The sequence below is a fragment of the Ursus americanus genome, chromosome 27, assembly GCF_024610735.1.
Source record: "Ursus americanus isolate L20-20 chromosome 27, mUrsAme1.1.p, whole genome shotgun sequence".
In the NCBI taxonomy this organism is placed as follows: domain Eukaryota; kingdom Metazoa; phylum Chordata; class Mammalia; order Carnivora; family Ursidae; genus Ursus; species Ursus americanus.
The window spans coordinates 3,922,799-3,946,155 of record NC_142153.1 but is presented as its reverse complement, the minus strand read 5'-3'; the positions used below and the strand labels follow the sequence as shown (position 1 = coordinate 3,946,155).

At 39.6% G+C, this 23,357-nt stretch overlaps 1 protein-coding gene across 5 annotated transcripts in view; it reads left to right on the top strand.

The window, feature by feature from the left end:
- PSD3 (pleckstrin and Sec7 domain containing 3) overlaps window positions 1–23,357 on the top strand; it is a 701,003-nt gene that overhangs the window by 231,336 nt on the left and 446,310 nt on the right. For all 5 annotated transcript variants that reach the window (XM_087856333.1, XM_087856334.1, XM_045779175.2 and 2 more), the window contains one exon: window positions 8,430–8,538. In XM_087856333.1, coding sequence (XP_087712459.1) covers window positions 8,430–8,538 — 109 coding nt within the window. The remainder of the gene's footprint in view (window positions 1–8,429; window positions 8,539–23,357) is intronic.

The following is a 23,357-nucleotide window of genomic DNA, read 5'->3' as shown; positions in this document are numbered from 1 at the left end:
ACTTGTCATCCTAAATGGCCTTCTTTTTGCTCTTGCTCCCTCAGCCTTCCTAATGTAATAGTTGCCTTGGCTGCCATAATAAGGTACCTCAGAGTAGGTGGCTTAAGCAGCCAGAGACAAAATTACTTTATCACAGGTTTGGAGGCCAGAAGTCTGAGATCAAGGTGTCAGCAGGGCTGGTTTCTTCTGAAAGCCTCTCTCCTTGGCTTGCAGATGTCTGGCTTCTCCTTGTATCTTTGTATGGTCTTCCTTCTGTGTGTGTCTGTGTCCTGATCTCCTCTTCTTATAAGGACACCAGTCATATTGAATTAGAGTCCACCCAAATGACCTTATTTTAACTTAATTATTTCTTTAAAGACTGTCTCCAAATACAATCACATCTAAGGTAGTAGGGGTTAGGACTCCAACATACGAATTTTGGAGGACACAGTTCAGCCGTAACACCCATCTCACCATCGCCTTTTGCAGCATTGGCACTAAGCCTGCCTGCACTTGCAATGCCATGCACAGTGCCCTGTTTCCACAGGCCCGACTTCTGCTGGGCGATGGGAGCAGATGGGATTGAACAGGATCAAGTGTGAGGTGTGAATGTTGGAACCAAGTACTTGTTCTTAATAAGTTCTGAAATACTGCTTTTATGGCCTTTTATTTCAGTTTGTCTCTGGCTTAAAGCATTTGATAGCACTCAGCTCTGGCTGACTAGGAGACTCTCCCATCCTCTGAACACCACACTGAGATGGAAATGATGAGAAATGAAAGAGCATACAACCTCTACTCTCAGTCCCTGTTCCACCCTTCCCTTCCTTTGGCTCCATCCTTCTCCTCCCAAATCAAATTACTTTTACTTCTAAAATTTGCTTGTTGCTTTCTGCTTTCTCCTCTTGATTTTTTGCAGCTAGGCAATTAAAAGAATAATTTTACATCAGTAGTGTTTCTTATGTGTCTAGACTGGTAATTATAGTCAATAACATCCAGAGAGTTGGATAATGTAAGTGAAAATTCTTTGCACACTTGAACAGCCATGTAAAATGTAAGATTGAGATTTTATTTGTCCTGTCCATATAACGGTGGACTTGCATCTTTAAATGCAGGGCGTGTTTTGGTAATCATGTCATTGTAATGTTATCATAGGGAAAGATTTGTGTTTTTCCTCCTTAATGTAATATCTGTGAGGGTGGTTCAGAAGTGTGAAGAATCTTTGTGCTACCGAATGTGAAGGGATCTTAGAGATAAATTTGAATAACACTCTTTATCAATAGGGAAGCTAATGTCCAAAGACTAAGTATTAGTGTGAGATTGAGTGCTAATTCCAGGTGGAATTGAAGTCTGGATCATCTGGCAGTCCGTTTGCTAATGTTACTTCATATCCCATACTTCTTAATGCAATCTATGTTTCTAAAATGACTGTGACAAAATCAAAGAATATACTTTATTCAATTAGTAGAATTCCTTCAGTACAGAAGGAAAAAGTAGTACTGAATTATATGGGTCTTTGGTCAAGTTGCTTGTTTCAAATACTATTTTTCAAAGACCTTCAAAAATTACTGTAGAGACGGGTGCTGATACAACCCTTGGCTTGGGAAGAGGAGACACACACAAACACACACCTACATATAAAACCTATATATATATATATATGTATATATATATATATAGGTTAAGAATTATTAATGTAGGTAGAATGGATTTTATTTCACTAGGCAAGGTGGAGGAATGTTGATGCTTTGATTCGGGTCTGATTGTTGGGTTTTAGGGTCCCCCATAGTTGTCCCCCATAGTTGTCATAGCATGGAGTGCTTTATCAGACTGGAATCTTTTAGTGTATTTAATTCCTGGGTAAAACATCCCTTTAAAAAATGCTTCTCTTCTCTGAAGTCTGAATATGCTATGAACACTGCTTTACTTACAAATTTTAGCACAGATGTGCTCTGTGAACCAGTGTCAGCATCCCCCTGGGAACTTTTTAGGAATGCAGAGGCATCTCAGGTCCCACCCCAGACCTGCTTAGTCTGTATATTAACAAGATTCCTGTGTGATTACGAGAAATACTGGTCTAGGACGGTGGTTCACAACATTCAGTCCCTGGAGCGCCAGCATTAACATTACCTGGCAACATTGTTAGAAAATGCAAATTCTCAGGCCAAACATCCCAGACCTACTGAAACAGGAACTCTGGGTGATTCCAAAGTACATGTGTTAACAAGCCCTGAGGATGGTGCCAATTCATGCTGAAGTTGGAGAGCCACTGTAGAGCAGTGTGTTTCCAACAGTTTGTAAGATACTCATTTTACATAATGATCCCCCCCATTCCCCTCCCACATGCATGTGCACATGCACACCAGTAACTTAGGAGTTTTACGAACAGTGTTTATCTTACTGCATAGTAAGGTATCATACTCTGGTCTTTTCAGTTTTATTCTCTTAAATGTATATATGTACGTATAAACTTAAAAATCTGATCAGCTCACTAACGAGTCATGAGGTGCACGTAAAGGAACAATGCTCTTGAGCAGGGTCTCTTCTTTTTTGTTTGCTTGTTTTCTTTTTAAAAATTTATTTTATTTTGTTTTATTTTATTTTATTTTAATTTTATTTCATCATGATAAGTGTACTCTTTAATCCCCATCATGTATTTCCCCCACCCCAGCACCCACCTCCCCTGTGGTAACCATCAGTTTGTTCTCTATAGTAAAGAGCAAGGTCTCTTCTTTTGCGCCACGGCCCCTTTGGCAGTCAGGTAATGCTCTGGATCTCTTGTCAGAAGAATGCTTTCACAGTACATATGGTAATGTACATGGAGCTGCAGGAAAATCAGTTACAGTGTTTAACACATATGTTTAACAAAATATTAAAGAAAATTTTGATAGGGTAATGCATTTCTTTATTCATAATTAAATTTAGCGGTGGGTCTAGTAACTACTATCATTTCAAAGTAGGGATGAGTATAAATTATATTTTAAAATATCTGCAGTAACTGTTAGGTGGTGTGAAAATGGTTGTGATTTCTATTGGTAACAAAGTTGCAGCTATTGAAAATAATACTGTGGTTCATTGCATACATTCGTATTTGAAAAAATGCTACATTTCAGCTTCAGGTAAGTGAAAATAAAGATGGAATTTTTTTTTTCACCATCTAACATCAGATTTCCAGAATTCTATTGATAGACCCCTGTGGAACTGAGGTTAAGAACCCTTCCTCAATAGGAATATTCCTTTAGAGAACAGTTTTCAGGCTTTAAATCGAAACTACGCCAGAAAATTCTTTCTGCAGTTTCTTAAAACCGGTGCTTCATAGATGGCATCTTTTCTTGTTTTTTAGCACCACAGTAATGGATTTTGTCTTTAGAATTTTCTCTTCTGTTGTTTTACTGAGACCTTGAGAGGTTACCTGGAAGCCCAAATCCGAGCTATTGATAATGTTCCTTCTCTAGTCTCCCCTGTCTCAATACATGCACCGAGTTGCTTAGGCCAGATTCCTGGGGGTCATTGCTTGGGTCATGGGTTCTGGATTCAGAATTTGAATCCATAATTTACTAGCTTTATAACCTTGGATAAGTTACTTACCCACTTATTGCTTCTTTCTCTACATATGAGACTGGGATGATAGTAGGGCCCACTTCATATGACTGTTCTGAGTGTTAAATGAGATATCCCATGTATTGCATTAGTGTGACCGAGTCCAAGCCTGTCCTGCTGGCCACATGATAGAGCACTAAGTCAAAGGCAAGATGTTGGGGCAAGGAAAGCAATTTCATTCAGAAAGCCGGCGAACTGATGGTGGACTAGGACTGTTGTCCCACAGAACCATCTCCCCAGGCACGAGATTTGAGATTCTTTTGTTAGGAAGAGGAGGAAGTAAGAGAGGGTTGGAGTCAAAAGGTGACTGATGTCTGTAGAACATCTAAAGAAGGTTGTGTAACTTCTTTGTCCTTGGTCAGTCGATCTTTGCATACAGGAATCTGGTCATGTCATTCTGTAAATCTTGAACATAGCAGAGTCATTTTTGTACATACTTCCTTATTTCCCTGGGTGAGGTAGATTTTGGATAGGAAACAGTTTTTGCAAATCTTAGGTGCCTATGTGCAGGGGTAAGCAGAAGTTTCTAAGCTATAAGTCACAGTATCAAGGGAAGTAGAAGCCATACAGTCAGACATGCTAAGTTTCTCTCTGCTGCATTAGAGCAATGATTTGCTGGGACTAAGTGGTTAGTAAATGTTATTCATTATAATTATCCCAGATTTCTCCCTGTCTCTCATTCCTTAAGCCCAATTTATCAGAAAATTTATGTAGATCCTCCCTACAAAATATATTTAAAATTCATCTACTTCTGCCTATTTTTATTGCCATTGTTCTACTCTAAGCTTCCATACTCTCTAACTTGGACTCCTAACTGCTTCCTCTTGACTCATTTCAGTCTGTTTTCCTATAACAATCATATGCTCTTTTTAAGTGAATGATCTTTAAAAAATATTAGTGAATCGTTGTATATTTCAAATCCTTCACTGCCTTCCCATTAAACCTTTCCTTGACCTACACACCTTGTGTGTTTGGCCCCTGTCACTTCTACAGTGTTACTTTCTGCTGTGTTATTTTCCTGGTCAGTCTCTAGTTTCCCACTTACCCGCTATTCTGTGACCCCACTGGCTTTCCAATCATTTGAGTAGCCTAATCCTTTCATGCTTTAAGGCCATTGTGTATAACCCTTCCTCTGCTTAGATGATGGGGGTTTCTGTCCCTCCCCAGCCTCTCCTCCTTCTCATCTCTGCAAGTATTAGTTCCTCAGAGAGCCTTCCTTAACCACTCTACCTAAATTACGGCACCACATTCCTCTTCTACCAGTCTGAAGCTCGCTAAACACATCAAAACGTTGATATTTCCTCTATGCTGGGGAAAAGGTTGATCAACAAACAGCCTGTGATTATCAAGCATGTAACTTCAAGAGGAGTGTGCACCTTTACCATAAAGCTAAATTTTACACAGGATGAACATTAAGTGATTTTAGAGCTATTTTAAGAAATAAATCATTATCTCAAAATTGTACAGGCTAGCGCTTTGATATTAGTATTAAAGAACAAAGAGAAGCCTGCTTGTTGAACTAGTCTGCAGTAGGGTGATGGTGTTAATCATAACCCCATCATAGGCCTTCTCATTACTGTCAATCATTTCTCTCCAAAGAATATAATAGAAATCATAAAATTTCCCTCTTTGAAGTGGTTGCCTGGTTGCCTATAAAATCCTTTGTGTTTCTCTCTCTTAAAGTGAATGGTCAAGTTTGCTACTCAGACATGAGAAAAGAAGATGTCTCATAATTAGAGGGTGGAAACCAGTGAGGGCAGTGTCTGGATCCTGGTTGATTTTTGAGTTCAGGGTAAAGTGTCAGAAGAATAGCTGCTTGAATGAACTAGGTCAGATTTCTGTGTTTTCCAATTTCTGCCTTATTACTTATTTTTAATTAATCCTAGGCCAGAGAAGGGAGGCACTCCTGATTTTTGTCAGTTGCCTAAAGCAGCCAGGAAGAAGGTCATAGGAATTCAGAATCATGATTTGAACCACTTTCACAGTTACCTTTGTAGCTTTTCTTTCAAATAGGGGATTTTAAGGCATTCCAAAGAACACTGGGACTGATGCTTAAATTTAGGACAGTTAGTATAAATGGAATGAATGGTACTTCTACTCTGTGCCCCCTGTTTGGCTGAGTGGTGTTCCTGATTATATAAAAAATATGGTCTCTTTTGGGGAAAGACTACTTTTTGTTGTCATATTTAGTAGAACCTATGCACAAATACTCCTGCTCTGTACCGTGGGGTAATGACAATCATTTGGAAAATGATGCATCTAAAAATAAAATACAGTTTTCTATTTGCAGAAAAGTAACATAAATTTAATTTAAAAAATTCCACCAACCCATAGCTAACATTATATTCCATGGTGAAAAGCCAAAAGCTTTTTCTCTACAACTAGGAACAAGACAAGGATGTCACTTCTCACCACTTTTATTCAACATAGTACTAGAAGTCTTAGCTGCAGTGGTAAGTCAAGAAAAAGAAATAAAAGACATTCAAATTGGTAAGAAGAAGTAGAACTGTCACTGTTTGCAGATGACATAGTATGATATATAGAAGACCTAAAGAGCCCACTAAAAAAACTATTAGAACTGATAAATGAATTCAGTCAGGTTGCAGGATACCAAATTAATATACAAAAATCTGTTTGGTTTCTATACAGTAATAATGAATTAGCAGAAAGAGAAATTAGGAAAACAATCCCATTTATAATAACATCAAAAAGAATAAAATACTTAGGAATAAATTTAACCAAGGAAGTGAAAGACCTGTACTCTGAAAACTTTAAGACATTGATGAAAGAAATTGAAGATGACACAAATAAATGGAAAGATATACCATACTTATGGACTGGAAGGATTAATGTTGTTAAAATGTCCATACTAACCCAAAACAGTCTACAGATTCAGTGCATCCCTATCAAAATACCAATAGTACTTTTCACAGAACTAGAACAAACAATCCTAAAATTTATATGGAACCATAAAGGACCCTGAATGGCCAAAGCAATCTTGAGAAAGAAGCGCAAAGTTGGAGGTATCACAATCCCAGATTTCCGAATATACTGCAAAGCTGTAGTACTCAAAACAGTATGGTCCTAGGACAAAAATAGACATGTAGGTCAATAGCACAGGATAGATAGCCCAGAAATAAACCCACATTTATATGGTCAACAAATCTATGACAAAGGAGGCAAGAATGTGCACTGGGGAAAAGACCGTCTCTTTAGTAAATAGTGTTGGGAAGACTGGACAGCAACATGCAAAAGAATGAAACTGGACCACTTTCTTACACCATACACAAAAATAAACTCAAAATGGATAGAAGGCCAAAATGTATGACCTGGAACCAAAAAACCCCTAAAAGAAAACATAGGCAGTCAGCTTTTGGACAGTGCCCTTAGCAGTATTTTTCTGGATCTGTCTCCTCAGGCAAGGGAAACAAAAGCAAAAACCCAACTATTGGGACAGCAAACTAAAGAGCTGCACAACAAAAGAAACCATCAACAAAACAAAAAGGAAACCTACTGAATGGGAGAAAATATTTGCAAATGATATATCTGATAAGGGCTTAATATCCAAAATATATAAAGAACTCATACAACTCAACTCCAAAAAACCCAAATAATTGATAAAAAATTGGGCAAAGCACCTGAATAGACATTTTTCCGAAAGAAGACCTACAGATGGCCAAGAGACACGTGAAAAGATGTTCAGCATCACTCATCATCAGAGAGGTACAGATTAAAATCACAACTGAGACATCACCTCCCACAGATGGAATGGCTAATGACTATTATAAAAAAGACAAGAAATAGCAGTGTTGTTAGTAAGGATGTAGAAAAAAGGGAACCCTCATGCACTGTTGGTGGGAATGTAAATTGGTGCAGTGACTATGGAAAACAGTATGGAGGTTCCTCAAAAGATTAAAAATAGAAGTACTGTGTAATCCAGGAATTCAGCTGTGGAAGAAGAAAACAATAACGTGAATTTGAAAAGATATATGCACCCTATGTTTATTGCAGTGTTATTTCTAATAGCCAAGATATGGAAGCAACCCAAGTACCCATCCACAGATGAATGGATTAAGAAAATGTATATATGTACAATGGAATAATACTCAGCCATGAAAAGGATGGAAAGCTTGCCATTTACAACAACATGGATGGACCTAGAGTGTATTATGCTAAGTGAAATAAGTCAGACAAAGACAAATGCCATATGATTTCAGTCATGTAGAATCTAAAAAACAAAATCAGTGAACAGACAAACACATACGCCCAGAAATAGAGATAAGTGCAGAGAACGTAAATGCAGAGAACAAATTGGTGGTTGCTAGAGGGGTGGGAGGATGGGCTAAGTAGGTGAAGGGGATTAAGAGGTTAAACTTCCAATTATAAAATAAGTCATGGGGATGAAAGTTACAGTATAGGGAATATACAGCCAATATTGTTGGAATAACTTTGTATGGTGACAGGTGGTAACTATGTTTATCATGGTGAGCATTTTGTACCACTGTTTGTTGTATACCTGAAGCTAATATGTTGTATGTCAACTATACTTTAATTAAAAGAAGACACTGTACCACAGTTCTGCCATCCCATCAAGCCAAAGTTTTCATATTTTTCTTATTCCCCTATAGATGTATGTTTATTTTTCTATATAATTGTAATCTTGCAGTGATCATCTTATATTTTGCTTTTTGTTGTGTTATATTTTTCATGTTTCATTTTTAATGACTGTGTAGCATTCTGTCAATTAGATATGTCATTATTGCCTAACCATTCTCTTGTGGTTGTTTTGCTTTATGATGTATTTTTTTATGATATGTTTTAAATGATGTCTTTGTTATGTTTTAATTTTGCAGGCAGAGACATTTGTTTGGGTTAACAGTCCATCAGTGCATTCCCAGAGTGTTGCCAAGGCCAAATACGAGTTCTTATTTGGCAGATCTGAAGAGAAACCTCCAGATACTAGTAAGTGTTTCCTGACCCTCCTCCTTCAGATAACAGGTGTGAAGTGCTACTGGAATTTCGTATCTCAGAAACTGAGACTTCTTCAAACCAAGAACTGATTTGAAATTACCCAGAACAGGCTACAAGAGTCACGTCCAATATTAGAAAGTTTGTTTTGAAGAGTAAAGCAAGCAGGCTTCAAAGAGGAGGAAGGCAGCAAGGAGGGTGGAGAAGTACTCAGTAGGTGATAAAGGGGATATTAATGTGCCTTGGGAATTAGCTAGGAAAGGGATACTGCAGTTAGGAGCCTGGGCTCTGGAGCTAGACTTTCTGCATTTGAATCCTGGCCTTGTAGTTTATGAGGTTTGTAACCTTGCCTTAGTGCTGTCACCTGTAAAATGGGATTATACATGTTAAAAATAAACTAGTCACACACAAGTCAGAGTTCTCTTAACGTTTTAAGTAAATTGACATATATAAAGATCTGAGAGCCACATGTGGCATGTAATAAGTGCATAAAGTGTTTCTGATGGTATGATTTATTGTAATCATCATCGTCATCATCACTGTGTCCCTGACCTTTGAAGTACAGTCCTGACTTTCCTGATTCTGTCACTCTCTGACGCTGATTTTTGTTTTGGGTAGACAAGAAATCTGATCTAATGTAGCCGTTGTTCAGTTGGAAAAAAATCAACTAATAACTGCATTTTTGACTTATATGGATGGACCTCATAATATTTGGGGATAGCAAGAGTGTAGTGCATATGCAGCTATGCAAGAATTTCTTTTACCTTAATAATGAATGCTTATTAGCTATTTCAGTAGTTGAGGACTCTTAATGAAGTGTAAACCAGCTTGATTATTTTTAAAAAATCATTCTGCTTTTATTAGAGTGCCCCAATTTGCTATTTAACATTCAGCATAAATACCTAACTATTTCTGGGCTTGAGGTTTGGGACACTAAATCATCTATTCATTATTTCTCAGACAGGGAATACTGATTCACCTAAGACTATTTAAAACTCTTTTTGGGGGGCGCCTGGGTGGCTCAGTCGTTAAGCGTCTGCCTTCGGCTCAGGGCGTGATCCTGGCGTTATGGGATCAAGCCCTGCATCAGGCTCCACCGCTGGGAGCCTGCTTCTTCCTCTCCCACTCCCCCTGCTTGTGTTCCCTCTCTCGCTGGCTGTCTCTATCTCTGTCAAATAAATAAATAAAATCTTAAAAAAACAAACAAACAAACAAAACCCCTCTTTTTTGACATAGCTTTAACTTTGCATGTCACATTGTGATTTTGTGCTGATTAAGCTATTTTTGGACTTCGATAAAAAATGATTTTTACTTCACTATGTAGAGATAATATCAAATGTCTACATAGTTCTCTGACTTGGTAGGTGAGAGGGGTTCTTCCTTCCTTATAGGTTTTGAGTATACCTGTATACCTGAGGCAAATTACAATGACATTTTAAACCTGTTTTTATTTGCCTTGGTAAAAATGGTTAGTATTATTTGTTTCTAGTGTGATGTTGTTCGGCAGGTGTGAAAGTATGCGTGCATTTATTGAATAAATATGTTTAAAGAACACTTACTGTGTATAGTCACCTGTACTGACCACTGTGAGGGTGCAAAGAAGAACAGGTATAGTTCTTTCCCTTTAGGAGCTTATTTGGTCACGGAGAAATAGATCCGTAAGTGACTAGAGGGAGAGCGTAATCATTTTCAGCTGTGACCTCATGGAGGACGTAGAAGTTGAACTTTTTCATAAAGGATGACTAGTGTTCTGATTAGTAGGATTTTTGGAGAGGGCATTTCAGATTGGAGGGAATCGTATGAACAAGGGTATGGTGGCAGAAAATAAAAATTGCTTGAAGGACAGGAAGGAGACTAGCCTGGTTGGTTAACAAAGTATACCAGTGAGAGATAAGTTTAGCAAAATAATCATTTGAAAAGGGGCAAAATCATGTAGGGCCTTTAAGGCAAGGTAAAGAATTTGTTCATTATCCAGGTGTGCAAAAGGAAGTGGCAAATCAAGATGGATTGATCTGGAAATTGGAATAGAGCAGCAGAAGCTGTTGCTTACCACAGGAGGGTTGTAAGATGCATGTTTATATATTTTTCATGTCTTTTTCTTTTCATAGCTTTACATATCTTTTCATATCTTTACAAAAAATTATGGCATATTTTTTTCATTTTAAAAACACTATTGAAGTTTCTTTACATAGACTAGTCATCTGTCATCAAAACACTGCCCAAATTCAGAATACCGTAGGGTAAGGTAGTAGAGAGACTAGGACAGTTTTTATTTGAATTTGATTGATAGACATACCTCTTCCCTCAAAGGTTGATAGACATACCTCTTCCCGCAAAGGTTTTTTTTTCCTAGAAAAAAAAAAAAAAAAGGTGAATTAGATAAGTGATTTAAACTAGGTGCTCCAGAAACAGCTGGCTGGAGAAATTTGGATGCATCTCCAGTAATACTCGGGGGCCATCATCTGTGGGGTGACCATCAGATCAGGAGGTGACTTGGTTCATGATCCCCAGTCAAGGAAAGTGTCACTGCTACAGGGAGAGAAGGCTTAGACTTTGCCACTGAGCAGGGACTTAACAGGAGTTGGAGGTGGGAGGTTCTAGGGAAAACAAGTCAAGATTATTTGCAAACTATAGCTTATTGCAGGGTTTTGAATCAGTTACAAGGCTTAGGATTTTGGATGGCATACAAGAGAACATGTGAATAGTAGGAAGAATCCCTTGGCTTGGAATTAAGATCTAGATTCTCATTATCTGTTCATCAGTATAGTGAAAGGAAAGCAATGACTGTGCTTCTCTGGTTTCTGTGTTCGCCTTACTTTCTGGGAGCTGCAGTTTTCAGGAGCTTCTCAAGGGCTAGAGCAGTAGCGGGTGCTTCTTGAGAGTCTCTGGGCTATGTGTGACATCAGTTGTGCTGTGACTTAATGAGGCTGTGAGTCACCAGAGGTAGGTTCTCTTCCATTCCAGTCAGCTGTTGGAATATGCTTGGAGCTGCAGTGAACTTCAAAGAGATAGAAAGAGGTATCATGGGAGCCTCACCTGGGGTTAACCATCAGGCCTGTATTAATTAGTGTGTGGTGACAATGCCTTTCAGACTTCTGCTTACCACACTTTTCCTCTTTAGATTGCCACACTTAGATGACCAGCATGACTTTTCTAAACTAGTCAGATAAAGTATACTTTAATAGAAGGGCGGCTTCATTTGGGAAAGTATGTTTTTTGAAGTGTTTGTAAGGCAGTATCAAATGACCATGGTCGGTTGGTCTCTCTTTTATCAAAATCTGATAGGAAGAAATGCTTGAGAAAGTCTTTGAAGAAGAATAAGACTCTGGTCCTCAACTTATAGGGAGAAAAGTGACTTGCGGAGGTATGTGAGGAAGTAAAAAGGACTGTGGGATACTAAGAAGGGGAATTAACTTATATTAACTCTTAGAAGTTGGCAAAATCTTACTCCTATGTTCTTTATTGATTTATAAACTAATTTTTAAGATACGTAGGTGAAGAAATGCACTTCAGAAATATTAAAGAACTTCTCCAAGGTACATAGTTTAGAGCTTTAGAATGAGGTGGAGGTCTGGGAGCAGATAAGGGGGATTGGGATATACTGATTTTCCAGAGCTCTGAGGGATGTGGAACTGAAACCCAAGGCTGCAGCACAGATGGGGTAGAGATCCAAGTGTATCTTCACATGATATCTAGAAATTGACACAAAACTGGTGTTGGACTTGTTGACCTTAAAAGTAAAAGAGCCAGTTATTTTATCAGCAAAATCAGTTTATTCAGGAGTAGCAGAGGAATTGCAGTTTGGGACACGCAAACTGTGGCAAAACATAGAAGTCCAAAGATCAAAGGAGAGGAACCTTACTTTATAGAGGGAAAGAAAGTTGGGACTTCTGCTTCGAACAGAAGTCTGTTGGAAAAAAGCGAGAGTTTAGGGTAGTGACAGTTTCTCATTTGTTGAGTCTTGGTATTAATGGTTGAGCTTATTGCTGGCCAATGAGAAATTCTTCCTTTCTCCTGCTGGAATTGTGAAGTAGGCTTCTTCCTGTTGGGAAAGCACAATAATACTTCCCTTCCTGTTGGCTTCTGCAGCTGACCAGTGGTAGGGCATGAGAGCTCCCCTTCTGGCCTCCCCACTCCATTTTAAATGAGGTATCCTTTAGTTTTCAGTTTCACAGACTAGGGAAAACCACAAATTATTGTCAAAGTAAATGCAAAACCACTGAGGGATCGTTTCACAGCTCAGGATATAGAAAACTCTCATATGAATAAATAAATCAGGAATCCATAACATTGATCAGCTCACAATAAAATGCTATAAATTGCAAAAAGGAAGTAATTTGCATGGAAGGAGGGGAAGTAAACATTCACAACAAATAGGGAACCAAGACCTAAAGAACTAGACAGAATATTTTGAAATTGTAAAATTCGTTTGTTTAAAAGATAAAAGAGGGAAAAGATACCATTGTGATGAAAGAGGAAAGTGTGAAATTGGACATACATATTTGAACAAGAACCAAATATAACTTACAGTGAATAAATATAGATTAATCATCAATGTCTCTTAATTTTTCTGTCCTATTTTAAAATATTATCTTCTTTCTAATAGAAGTTTCACTTTGATAATTCTATTTATAATTTCAAAAGTTCTTTCCCATTCTCTGATCACTCAGTTTTCATTTTAATCTGTTCTTATATGTATGCATTGTTATATCTAATCTCTCTAAAGAATTTGTTAGAATTGTTTTACTAAGATTACCTTCTGTTTTTGTAATTTCTATTTCATCCAGGGTCAGTTCTGTTTTATTCAATCTGGGAGCTTCTCTTGGAAGCCACTGTTTTTCCTCAAATGTCTGTTGGGGTGGTTGTTTTTTCTCCATTCATACACATGAATAAAGAGTGAGTTCCCAACTATAGGTAGCTAGAATTTCTCTCTGTGTGTTGAGTGCATCCCCAGCAGGCCTCTTCCTTGTAAATAGAGAAGGGCTGAGAAGAATCTTGGTGAGTTGAGATTTGTGGACTGGTACAGGGTAGGTTGGTGTGCTGCCTGTTTTATTCAAGCTAAGTGCTTTGATGTCAGCAAGCCTCTAGGTAGGGAGGATATTGGGAGAGGGACCAACATAGGAAGCTGTTCTGTAGCTAATTCTTCAGTTAATCACAGTGACATCTATTCTGCTTCCCATTCTAGGTGTGGACACCTGTCAACCCTGGGCTTTTAGCTTCTTTGTGACTTTACCATTAGGGTATCTGAAGCCTTCTTGATTAGGTTTTGGTTGTGATTTCTGCTTTATTTTGTCTGTGATTAAAACCCCATCCATCCCTTTCAGTCTGACAAACTCATTAAAATTTCTGGCTTAATAATGTTCCTCTTTTTCTCAGCATCGTTAAGAAATTTATTTTCTTTTGAAATTTGTTTTCATTTTAATAGGACTTAGAAAAGGAGAGGTACATTATTTGAAAATATTTTCTTGCATTTTATGGATTGTCTTTACTTTCTTGATGGTATCATTTGCAGCACAAAATTTTAAAATTTTGATCAAGTCCAGTTTATCTATTCTTTTGTTGCTTGTGCTTTTGGTATCATATCTAAGAAGCTTGTGCCTAATCCAAGATCAAGAAGATTTACTCCTAATATTGTCTTCTAAATTTTATAGTCCTAACTCTTAGATTTAGGCCTGTGATTGTGTTACTTTTTGCTTATGGTGTGAGGAAGAAGCTGAGTAATTTTTAATGATGGGAGGTATTGGGTAAATGTAGAGCGTCTGACTGATGTGTGTTGACACCTCCCCATACGCAGAATTCCTGGAGAGCAGGATGCAAACAAAGTAGCACTGCAGCTTAACACCCTATTCATGTTCTTTCCTGATCTTTGCATCTGGCCTTGGGATGCAAGAAAGCTAGGAGACGTTGCTTTAGGAAAAATGTGGGTTGGTATAGAAAACCACAAATGTACAAAGTAACAAATGACAAATCCACTAATTCTAGGGTCTTCTGTTGTTTTATTTTCTTGTCTTCATCACAGATACAGGTTGATATATAATTTTATGCCTAGTCCTTTGGTAAATCCTCTGTCTCTGGCACTTTTTATTTAGTTTACTCCTTCCTTTCCACTTCCAGTCTCCTTCCCACCCATGATGGGAAGCAGAAAAATGATTTTACAGTATGATACACAAGCATATATTACACTAGCTTGCCAGTCCTTTGCCCTTATTAAATTGTCCAGATGGCCAGATGGCCTCTGTTTTTTTAAGCTATTCCACAGACCCTGCTTGATAGACAGTAGTTTTTAGTGGTCTGTTTCGGCTTGGCAAAGTGGGCCAGGAAGTGAAGTGACTGTAAACTGTCTCTTCAGCTGGGGTTTTGGGTGATGATAATCCAGTGCTTCCGTCTTCTACTTGCGTGGTCCACACATGTGCACATTGGACTGTATACAGATAGCCTCAGCTGCCTCCTCAGAGCTGCCTGGTGTCTCTTAGACTGACGGAGCTAAGGAGTGTTGCAAAAATCAGTGTGGAGGGCATGTTGCAGAGCTTACTCCTCCTGTCTACTCAGTACAGTATTTTAATTTTGCCTAGGAGATCCGTTTTTTTGAACCAGTGTTCTTTGTATTTTGTTTAAAGCACCTATTGAAAAGCTGAACAGGATTTGACTCTTCTGAGAGTGGGATATGATCACCTTTAGAGCAATACCTCTCAATTGGAAAAGAGTTGTTTTTTTTTTTTTTTAAAGATTTTATTTATTTATTCGACAGAGATAGAGACAGCCAGCGAGAGAGGGAACACAAGCAGTGGGAGTGGGAGAGGAAGAAGCAGGCTCATAGCAGAGGAGCCTGATGTGGGGCTCGATCCCAGAACGCCGGGATCACGCCCTGAGCCGAAGGCAGACGCTTAACCGCTGTGCCACCCAGGCGCCCCTGTTTTTTTTTTTTTTTTTAATTGAAATATAGTTGACACATAATGTTACATTAGTGTCAGGTACACAACATAGTGATTTAGAAAAGAGCTTTTACTTTGCTAAAGGTAAGGCACCAAATGTAGTTGAGGTCAAACTTTTTTCACGTACTTATTAGTCACTAAGGATTCATTTTTAAGGATTTTCCTCTCTGTGTGTTTTGTATTAGAGAGTCTTTTCTTGACTTATAGAACTCTTTGAGTGCTGTTAGGATATTTTAGAGTAAATTTGGGTCCTTGAGATGGATCAAAGTATGCCTTTAGCAGAATCTCCCTTCATCTTCCTTAAATCAACTGTCTAATATTAAGTTTTCTTTTATTTTTAGGTAGAAGGTGTCTTTTTCCCTTTATTTTCTAAAGCAGAGGTTATATACTGCCATCTTTCACTCATGTTTTATTTAGCTTAGCCAATGTTTTATTTAAAAATTGAGCTAACTTTTAAAATTTGGGAGATTTCCTAATAAAAACCCAGATTTCAACCTTCTGTTAAAAATCTGAGACTGCAGCACTGAGTAGGCCCTGACACTAAATGGCGGCTGGCACCTTTGGAGCTCAGGTTTGCCAGTCACCACCCCTCTTGTGTTGTCTCCTACGTTGCCTGCTTTCTGTTTGTTATCTCCTGAAGCTTGTAGGCATTTTGGGCTAATGGTCTCTGCTTCAAAGTCATACTAGTGTAAGACTTCCCCCGTTCAGTCACGTTTTGTAGTAATGATTCATTACATCATCGTTTGCAGCCCTGATTAGCGTCCGGCAGTGGATATGCCAGGAAGCTAACACACAGCACTTTTCCAAGGCCTTGAGAGATGTTGCAGTTTTTTCTTCTTTCTTTTAAAGAGAGCACCCCAAATTGTGTAACTTTCAGGAGGCACAAAACTGGATCTGGCTCGGCCAGCATGAAAATCACCTGTAGACCTTTCAAAGAGAATAGAGATTCCTGGGCCCCACCTTTTCAGGCCTATGTAGTCAGAATCTGTGGGCAAGGCGCTCAGGCATCTCTGAATTTTTAAATAGCTCTCCAGGTGATGGCTATGGTACACACGCAGGCTTAAGAACTACCGTATTAAAAATACTCATCGGGCGTCTGGGTGGCTCAGTCAGTTAAGCATCTGCCTTCGGCTCAGGTCATGATCCCAGGGTCATCCCTGCTCATCAGGGAGTCTCCTTCTCCCTCTGCCTCTCCCCCCAGCTTTGCTCTCTTTCTCACTCTCTCTCTCAAATAAATAAATAAAATCTTAAAAAAAAATACTAATTCACGTATTGCATGGTGCACTGGGTGTTATACGCAAGTAATGAACCATGGAACTTTAAAAAAAATGCAAAAAAATTAAAAAATTAAATTCAGGATTTATATTCACTAAAAAAAAAAAAACTAATTCAAAGGGATACCCACACCCCAATGTTCATAGCAGCATTGGTATAATAGCCAAATTATGAAATAGCCCAAGTGTCCATTGACTGATGAACAGATAAAAAAAAAGTGGTGTACACACAAACACACACACACACACACACACAGGAATATGACTCAGCCATAAAAAATATGAAATCTTGCCATTTGCAATGACTTGGATGGAGCTAGAGTCTTATTCTAAGCAAAATAAGTCAGTCAGAGAAAGACAAATACCATATGATTTTATTCATATATGGAATTTAAAAAATAAACAAGCAAAGGGAAAAAAAGAGAGAGGAAAACTAAAAAACAGTCTTAACTATAGAGAACAAAGTGATGGTTCCCAGAGGGAGGTGGGTGGGGGGTGGGTGAAATAGGGGATGAGGATTAAGGACGGTGCTTGTGATGAGCAGAGGATAGTGTATGGAAGTGAATCACTATATTGTACACCTGAAACTGATATTACACTGCATGTTAACTAGCTGGAATTTAAATAAAAACTTAGAAGAATTACTGTATTTAAAAAGGTAATTACTTGAGCTATATATAAGTCGTTTTAATACTAAAAGGAGTAAAACATTTGAACTAAGGTTGTGGATATATTTTATAGACATTCAGATAAATAAGAAGACATCTCTGAAATTAAAAAGAAAGGTCAACAGGAAAACGTGATTTGATTGTAAAAAATAGTGTGCATTAGTTTTTAAAGAATTTATGAAGAAGTTTTCTCATATCTGTGATATTTGTCCATTCCTGTGGGATTTCATCAGCAATTTCAGTTTTGCTAGTATTTGTGTAAATATTTGCTTTGGAAAACATTGTTGTACAGGTGGACTGAGGTAGAGATTCTGGAGTTACTATCGTGTAAGACGGTAGTACGAGGGAGAATAATATTGTAGCCTGATACAGCTGCCTCTGTTCTTATTGCTTGAGGAGGTTGAATTGTTATGTTAAGGCGGTGGTTTTGGAAACGTGTGGGGATGTTTTTAATTGTCACAATGATAGGGGATGAAGGTTGGCTCCTGACCTTTCATGGGGAAGACCAGGGATGGTAGGCACCTTATAGCGCTTGGGATAGTACTGCGCAAGGAAAAATCTTTCCACGTGCTGCATGGCTGGGAATGTCCTGGACATTCATGTTGGAGGAAAAAACATGTTTCTAATGATCTGGACTTAGGACATGGTTTTTTTGAAGATTTTATTTATTTGTTTATTTTTAAAGATTTTTATTCATTTGACACACAGAGAGAGAGCGAGCATAAGAAGGCAGAATGCAGGCAGATGGAGAGGGAGTAGCAGGCTCCCTGATGTGGGGCTCAGTCCCAGGATCCTGGGAATCATGACCTGAGCTGAAGGCAGATGTTTAAGCGACTGAGTCACCCAGGTGCCCCTGGACTTAGGACGTCTAAACAAAATGTTTTTTTGCATTATTTTAAATACCACTGCATCTTCTAGGACTATAACTATCCTGTAAACCAAGGGAAGATTTTACTTAGTTTGGAAGGTTACTAAAAATTGTTCAGCATTTCAAAATACCATGTCCCACAGGTGGTGTTCATGCTGTTGAGTCATCAGTTCCACACACTGTTACCTGTGCGTGAGCTTGCCATCCGGGTGACTCTGTGTTTAGGTGCAAGCAAGCATCCGGCTAACCTAACATTTACATAATGAAAATCATTTTAATTTTTTGTATTGCATTTAGTAAACTGCTGAATGTACCACATTCCAGAAATTATTGATTATTTTGAATTTTATATTTAGGCAGGTTATATTATTTTTGAATGTCCTTCATGATAATAAAGGAGGGATTATAAAATATTTGTTATAAAATCAAAGGCATTTTTGATCTTAAAAAGTTGAGAATTGCTGTTTTTTTAGATTTTATTTATTTGAGAGCGAGAACACCGGGGGAGGGGCTGGGGAGGAAGGGGAGAAGGGAGAGGGGGAGGGAGAGAATCTCAAGCAGACTCTGCAGTGAGCTCAGAGCCCCCTGCGGGGCTGGATCTTGAGACCCTGAGATCATGACCTGAGCCAAAATCAAGAGTGGGCCACTTACCCGACTGCCACCCTGGCACCCCGAGAGTTGCTATTTTAAAGCAGTGGTTCTTAAGCACATCAGATTGCCCTGTGGAAGTTTTGAAAATGACCATTATGAATCACCCCTAGAAAAACTAATTTAATAGTCCTCTGTGGGGCGCCTGGGTAGCGCAGTCGTTAAGCGTCTGCCTTCGGCTCAGGGCGTGATCCCGGCATTCCGGGATCCAGTCCCACATCGGGCTCCTCGGCTAGGAGCCTGCTTCTTCCTCTCCCACTCCCCCTGCTTGTGTTCCCTCTCTCGCTGTCTGTCTCTCTGTCACATAAATAAATAAAAAATCTTAAAAAAAAAAAAAAAAGTTCTCTGTAAATTCTAGGAACTCTACACACCTTTCCCACTTCATGACAAACTTAGGTGATATTCTTTGTATTATACATTTCGGATAAATGAAGCTGCTTCAGGCTTCAGGTGACAGTTTCTGGGGATTCCTAGGCCCCTGTTTTGTCCATCCCTGTCCTGCCTTGCAGATATATTGACACCCTGGATGCTTAGAATGCTCGTTAAAAACTCAAATACTTCCTTTCACAGTGCATACATATATCAAATATCATCTTGTACGCTTTAAAATCTTATAATTTTACTGTCCGTTATATCTCAGTAAAGCTGAAAAAACAGTTTGGATTCTTGAACTGCACCCCAGTAATCCTGATTTTGGTGTGTGACCCGAACATCTAGTACTATAGTGAATGCCTGGATGATTCCGACCCAGGTATTCTCGGATTGCCCTGTGAGCCGTCCTGCTCTTGAGGGTGAGTGCAGTAACTATGTGGCCTCTGACGGGAGGACAACGAAAGGTGACACACCTTTCTAAGGGTGCGGGAGGTCATGCTAAGAGATTTCTGAGATAACGTGGAGATACGAAACCCCTGCTTGATTGGGTTTGTCCTATCACGGAGAGCGGTTGCCTTGTTGGAAATGGTAGAGCAAACAGTGTTGGGGAGCAAAAGCCCAGGAAGAGCTCAGCTTGCTCCTCTCACATGAATTTCAGCTGTGAGGGATTGTGTCCTGAGAGGCTGAGCAGAGTCACACATAAAGTGCAGACCCCCTCTAGGTAATCTTGGAAAAACAGAAAGAGAGGGCAAGTGCTCAAGAATTTCGAGAGGCAAAACCTCTATTTTTAGAAAGAATAAAGGAAATTGTAGAGACTCATGAGTTTCAGGATAATGTTCAGACAAAGTTTAGAGGATTGTTAAAAGTATTGGGAGAAGACATAGTCCTCTCCCGCTAGGGGCTGGTGACGGGGGCACAGGGATGGAGGGTGGGATCCGGACGGAGGGTGAGGCTGAGGGAGAAGAGCTTCCAGGCAGAAAGTAGCCAGCAGGGTGGGAGACAGGGTGGAAGGACTTTGACAGGTTAGTGGAACTGAAAGTCGTCTGGAGTGGCTGGAAACCCACATGTTAGTAACATTATTAACTTCCCTACGTGGATGTTATTGGAACACAGTTGGGGAAATGCTGATGTACTGGAAATAGTCTGGGCGAAGAATCAGGAAGCCTGGATTTCCATTTGTGTCAGGTACCAGACGCCAAAAACGTCCTTCAAGGCAAGTAAAGGCACTTCTGGGTATTATCTTTTTCAACATATAATAAATAATCTATAGTTGCTAGCCGGGAGATACAGAAATGAAGCCTGGAGTCTGACTAAAATCCGGTGGGGGAAACAGACGAATAATACCATGATTCTAACACAATACGCTACTTGCTAGTGGAAGGAAGAACAGTGGGTTTGGGAGGTGATTGGAAGCACACCTAAGATTGACTGGTTCTAGGAGAGGCTGATTATCTGAGCAGGGTTTTTGAGGGTCAGGTGGAGTGGGTGCTGGGAAGAAAGATGTTTCCAACAGGGGGAAGAGCGTATGTAAGGATGTGTTACTGTGAACACTGTGGCTTGTTCAGAGCAACTGGTGTCAACACAGGAGGAATGAGGGAGAAGGCCTGGGGCAGGCAAGGGCCAGGCTGTAAACTGTCTTATACGCCATGCTAAGGAGTATATATAGTATGGGTTTTTTAAAAATCATGGACTGATTTTTCACACTTGGGATTTATAAGAAGTAGTGTAGAGATTGGATTGCAGTTACGGAAAGGTGAGATTGGAGGCAGTGTACCGTGTTAAGGAAGGTACACGCACACACAAACACGTGAATACACACACACTAGTGGCTTAGCCAAATGAAAGGTTACTCTTCTCTTCCGTGGAAGGAATCCAGACTGATGATTTAGAGCTCAGATGCTGATTCCATGAGTCCTTTGGACTCTTCGGTCTGCTATCCTTTGAACATTTCTCACCTTCTGATGGGGCTGCCTGGGCTCTGCCATATTCTTTTAGAGCTGGAAGGTGCAGGAGGAGCGCTGGAATGGCAGAGGGACATGTGCTTTATGTAATTTAAAGATATTTGGGGGACAGGACCACAGCACTTTCAGTTAGAGCTCATTGTTTATAATGTGGTGCCGTAGCTACAAGGGAAAGGCCGAAAACATAATCTTTATTCCAAGTGGCCATGTGCCCAGCTAAAAATTGGGAGTTCTGTTAGAAAGGGAGGAGGACGAATGGGGCCAGGGGGTTAAACCACCAGAGCCTCTGCTCCAGAGTCATGCAGGAATGCAAGGGACTTGTGAGGAGGAAGGGACTGGGGCAGCGGAGACCAGAGAGAAGAGGCTTCCTGCAGAGACAGTGAGGTGTCCCCGCTGGCAGCTGAGTGGATGTGGAAAGGAAGAAGAGGGAGGCACTGAGTGGCCTCTACTTGGGTGGCTGCATAGATGGTGGTGCCTTTCAACAAGGCGCCATTTCGAAGGAGGAGCAGATGTGGGGTAAGAAAAAGAACGGTGCCGTTTGGACATGTTGAGTTTGAGATGCCTGTGGCACACTCAGGTGGAGACACCCGATGGGCAGGGGGCATGCAGGTCAGAGAGAAGAAAAGAGGTTTCGGAAGTGGATAGGATTGTCCAGGAAGCATGTGCAAAATGAAAAGATGGCACTTTGAAGAAAAAAAAATTAAAGGGCAGGCTGAGAGAGTGGTGTTTAAAGGAAAATCAGAACAGAAAGCTATTTGGGAAACAAGAGAGAAAGAATTTTAATAAGGAGTAATTCATGCCATACATGAATCTACTAAGATCAAGACTGAAGTGTCTAGAAATTAAGAGTTAACTGAATGCAATAAAATAGAGAAGTGTGTGTGTGTGTGTGTGTGTGTGTGTGTGTGTGTATAGACAGCTCTGTATATCAGATGTGTACGTGTGTATGTGTAAAGTTGTTTAGATTAAGCCTCATGATCCTATGACTTGTTAAAAATCACTCAGGGTTGGGGCGCCTGGGTGGCTCAGTCGTTGAGCGTCTGCCTTCGGCTCAGGGCGTGATCCCGGCATTCTGGGATCGAGCCCCACATCGGGCTCCTCTGCTGGGAGCCTGCTTCTTCCTCTCCCACTCCCCCTGCTTGTGTTCCCTCTCTCGCTGGCTGTCTCTGTGTCAAATAAATAAATAAAATCTTAAAAAAAAAAATCACTCAGGGTGGATGGTTGCTGTTTTCCTGAAATGACCTCTAAAAGTTGTCCTCGTATTCTGTGCCCACACTGGGCTTTTGTCACTGAGACAGGGTAGTGACTGAATCTCTCAAGTTAAAATTATGGGTATATTTACTGCTAAGTGAGAATATTTTTATGGGTATGGTGGGGTAGATATTTAATACAAGGACTAGTATGCCCTAAGCATCATGAAAGGGTTTAAAATATGTGATGGAACACTATTCCACCTGCCACTGTCCACTACCTTCTTGAGCTTTATAGTGTGAGGATGAGGGACTGCTCAGAACTGCAGCGAGCTTGGCTAGGTGGAACTGAGCATGGTGAGTCTTTGTTCCTTGTAAGATAATACTATATCTAGAGGTTCGATTAATTCATAGGCACAAAATGATTTTGAAAACTGGACCATCTTTTATGATATCATTTTAACCTAATTAGATATGTAGTGGCAGATGTCTAGGTTTTTCCTTCAATGAGTAGATATTTTTTCCCCCGAAAGCTTGGAAAGAAATTTTTTGAAAATACAGAATTTTATTCCTGAGTTCTTAATTGTTCCTGCAGTTGTTACCAGTGAGACAACACTGCCCTCTGGTGGACAAAGTGTGTAACACTTTCAGTAGCCGTTTTCAAGTTGTCAAGTGCTGTTTGCTTTTCCTGCAGGCAGATTTCTTGCAGATTTGTTTTGGAGGTCAGTTAATATACTCTTGTTCTTTCTGCCTAATCTAATCTGGAGGTTTATAAAAATTCCAGTGCTGTACAAATACGCCTTAAATCTGTTGTGTCCTAATCTCATTATGATGTTATGAAATTAAAGATTTTGTAATTTTTATGGCAAGAAAAACACATAAGTTTTTGAAATAGAAATG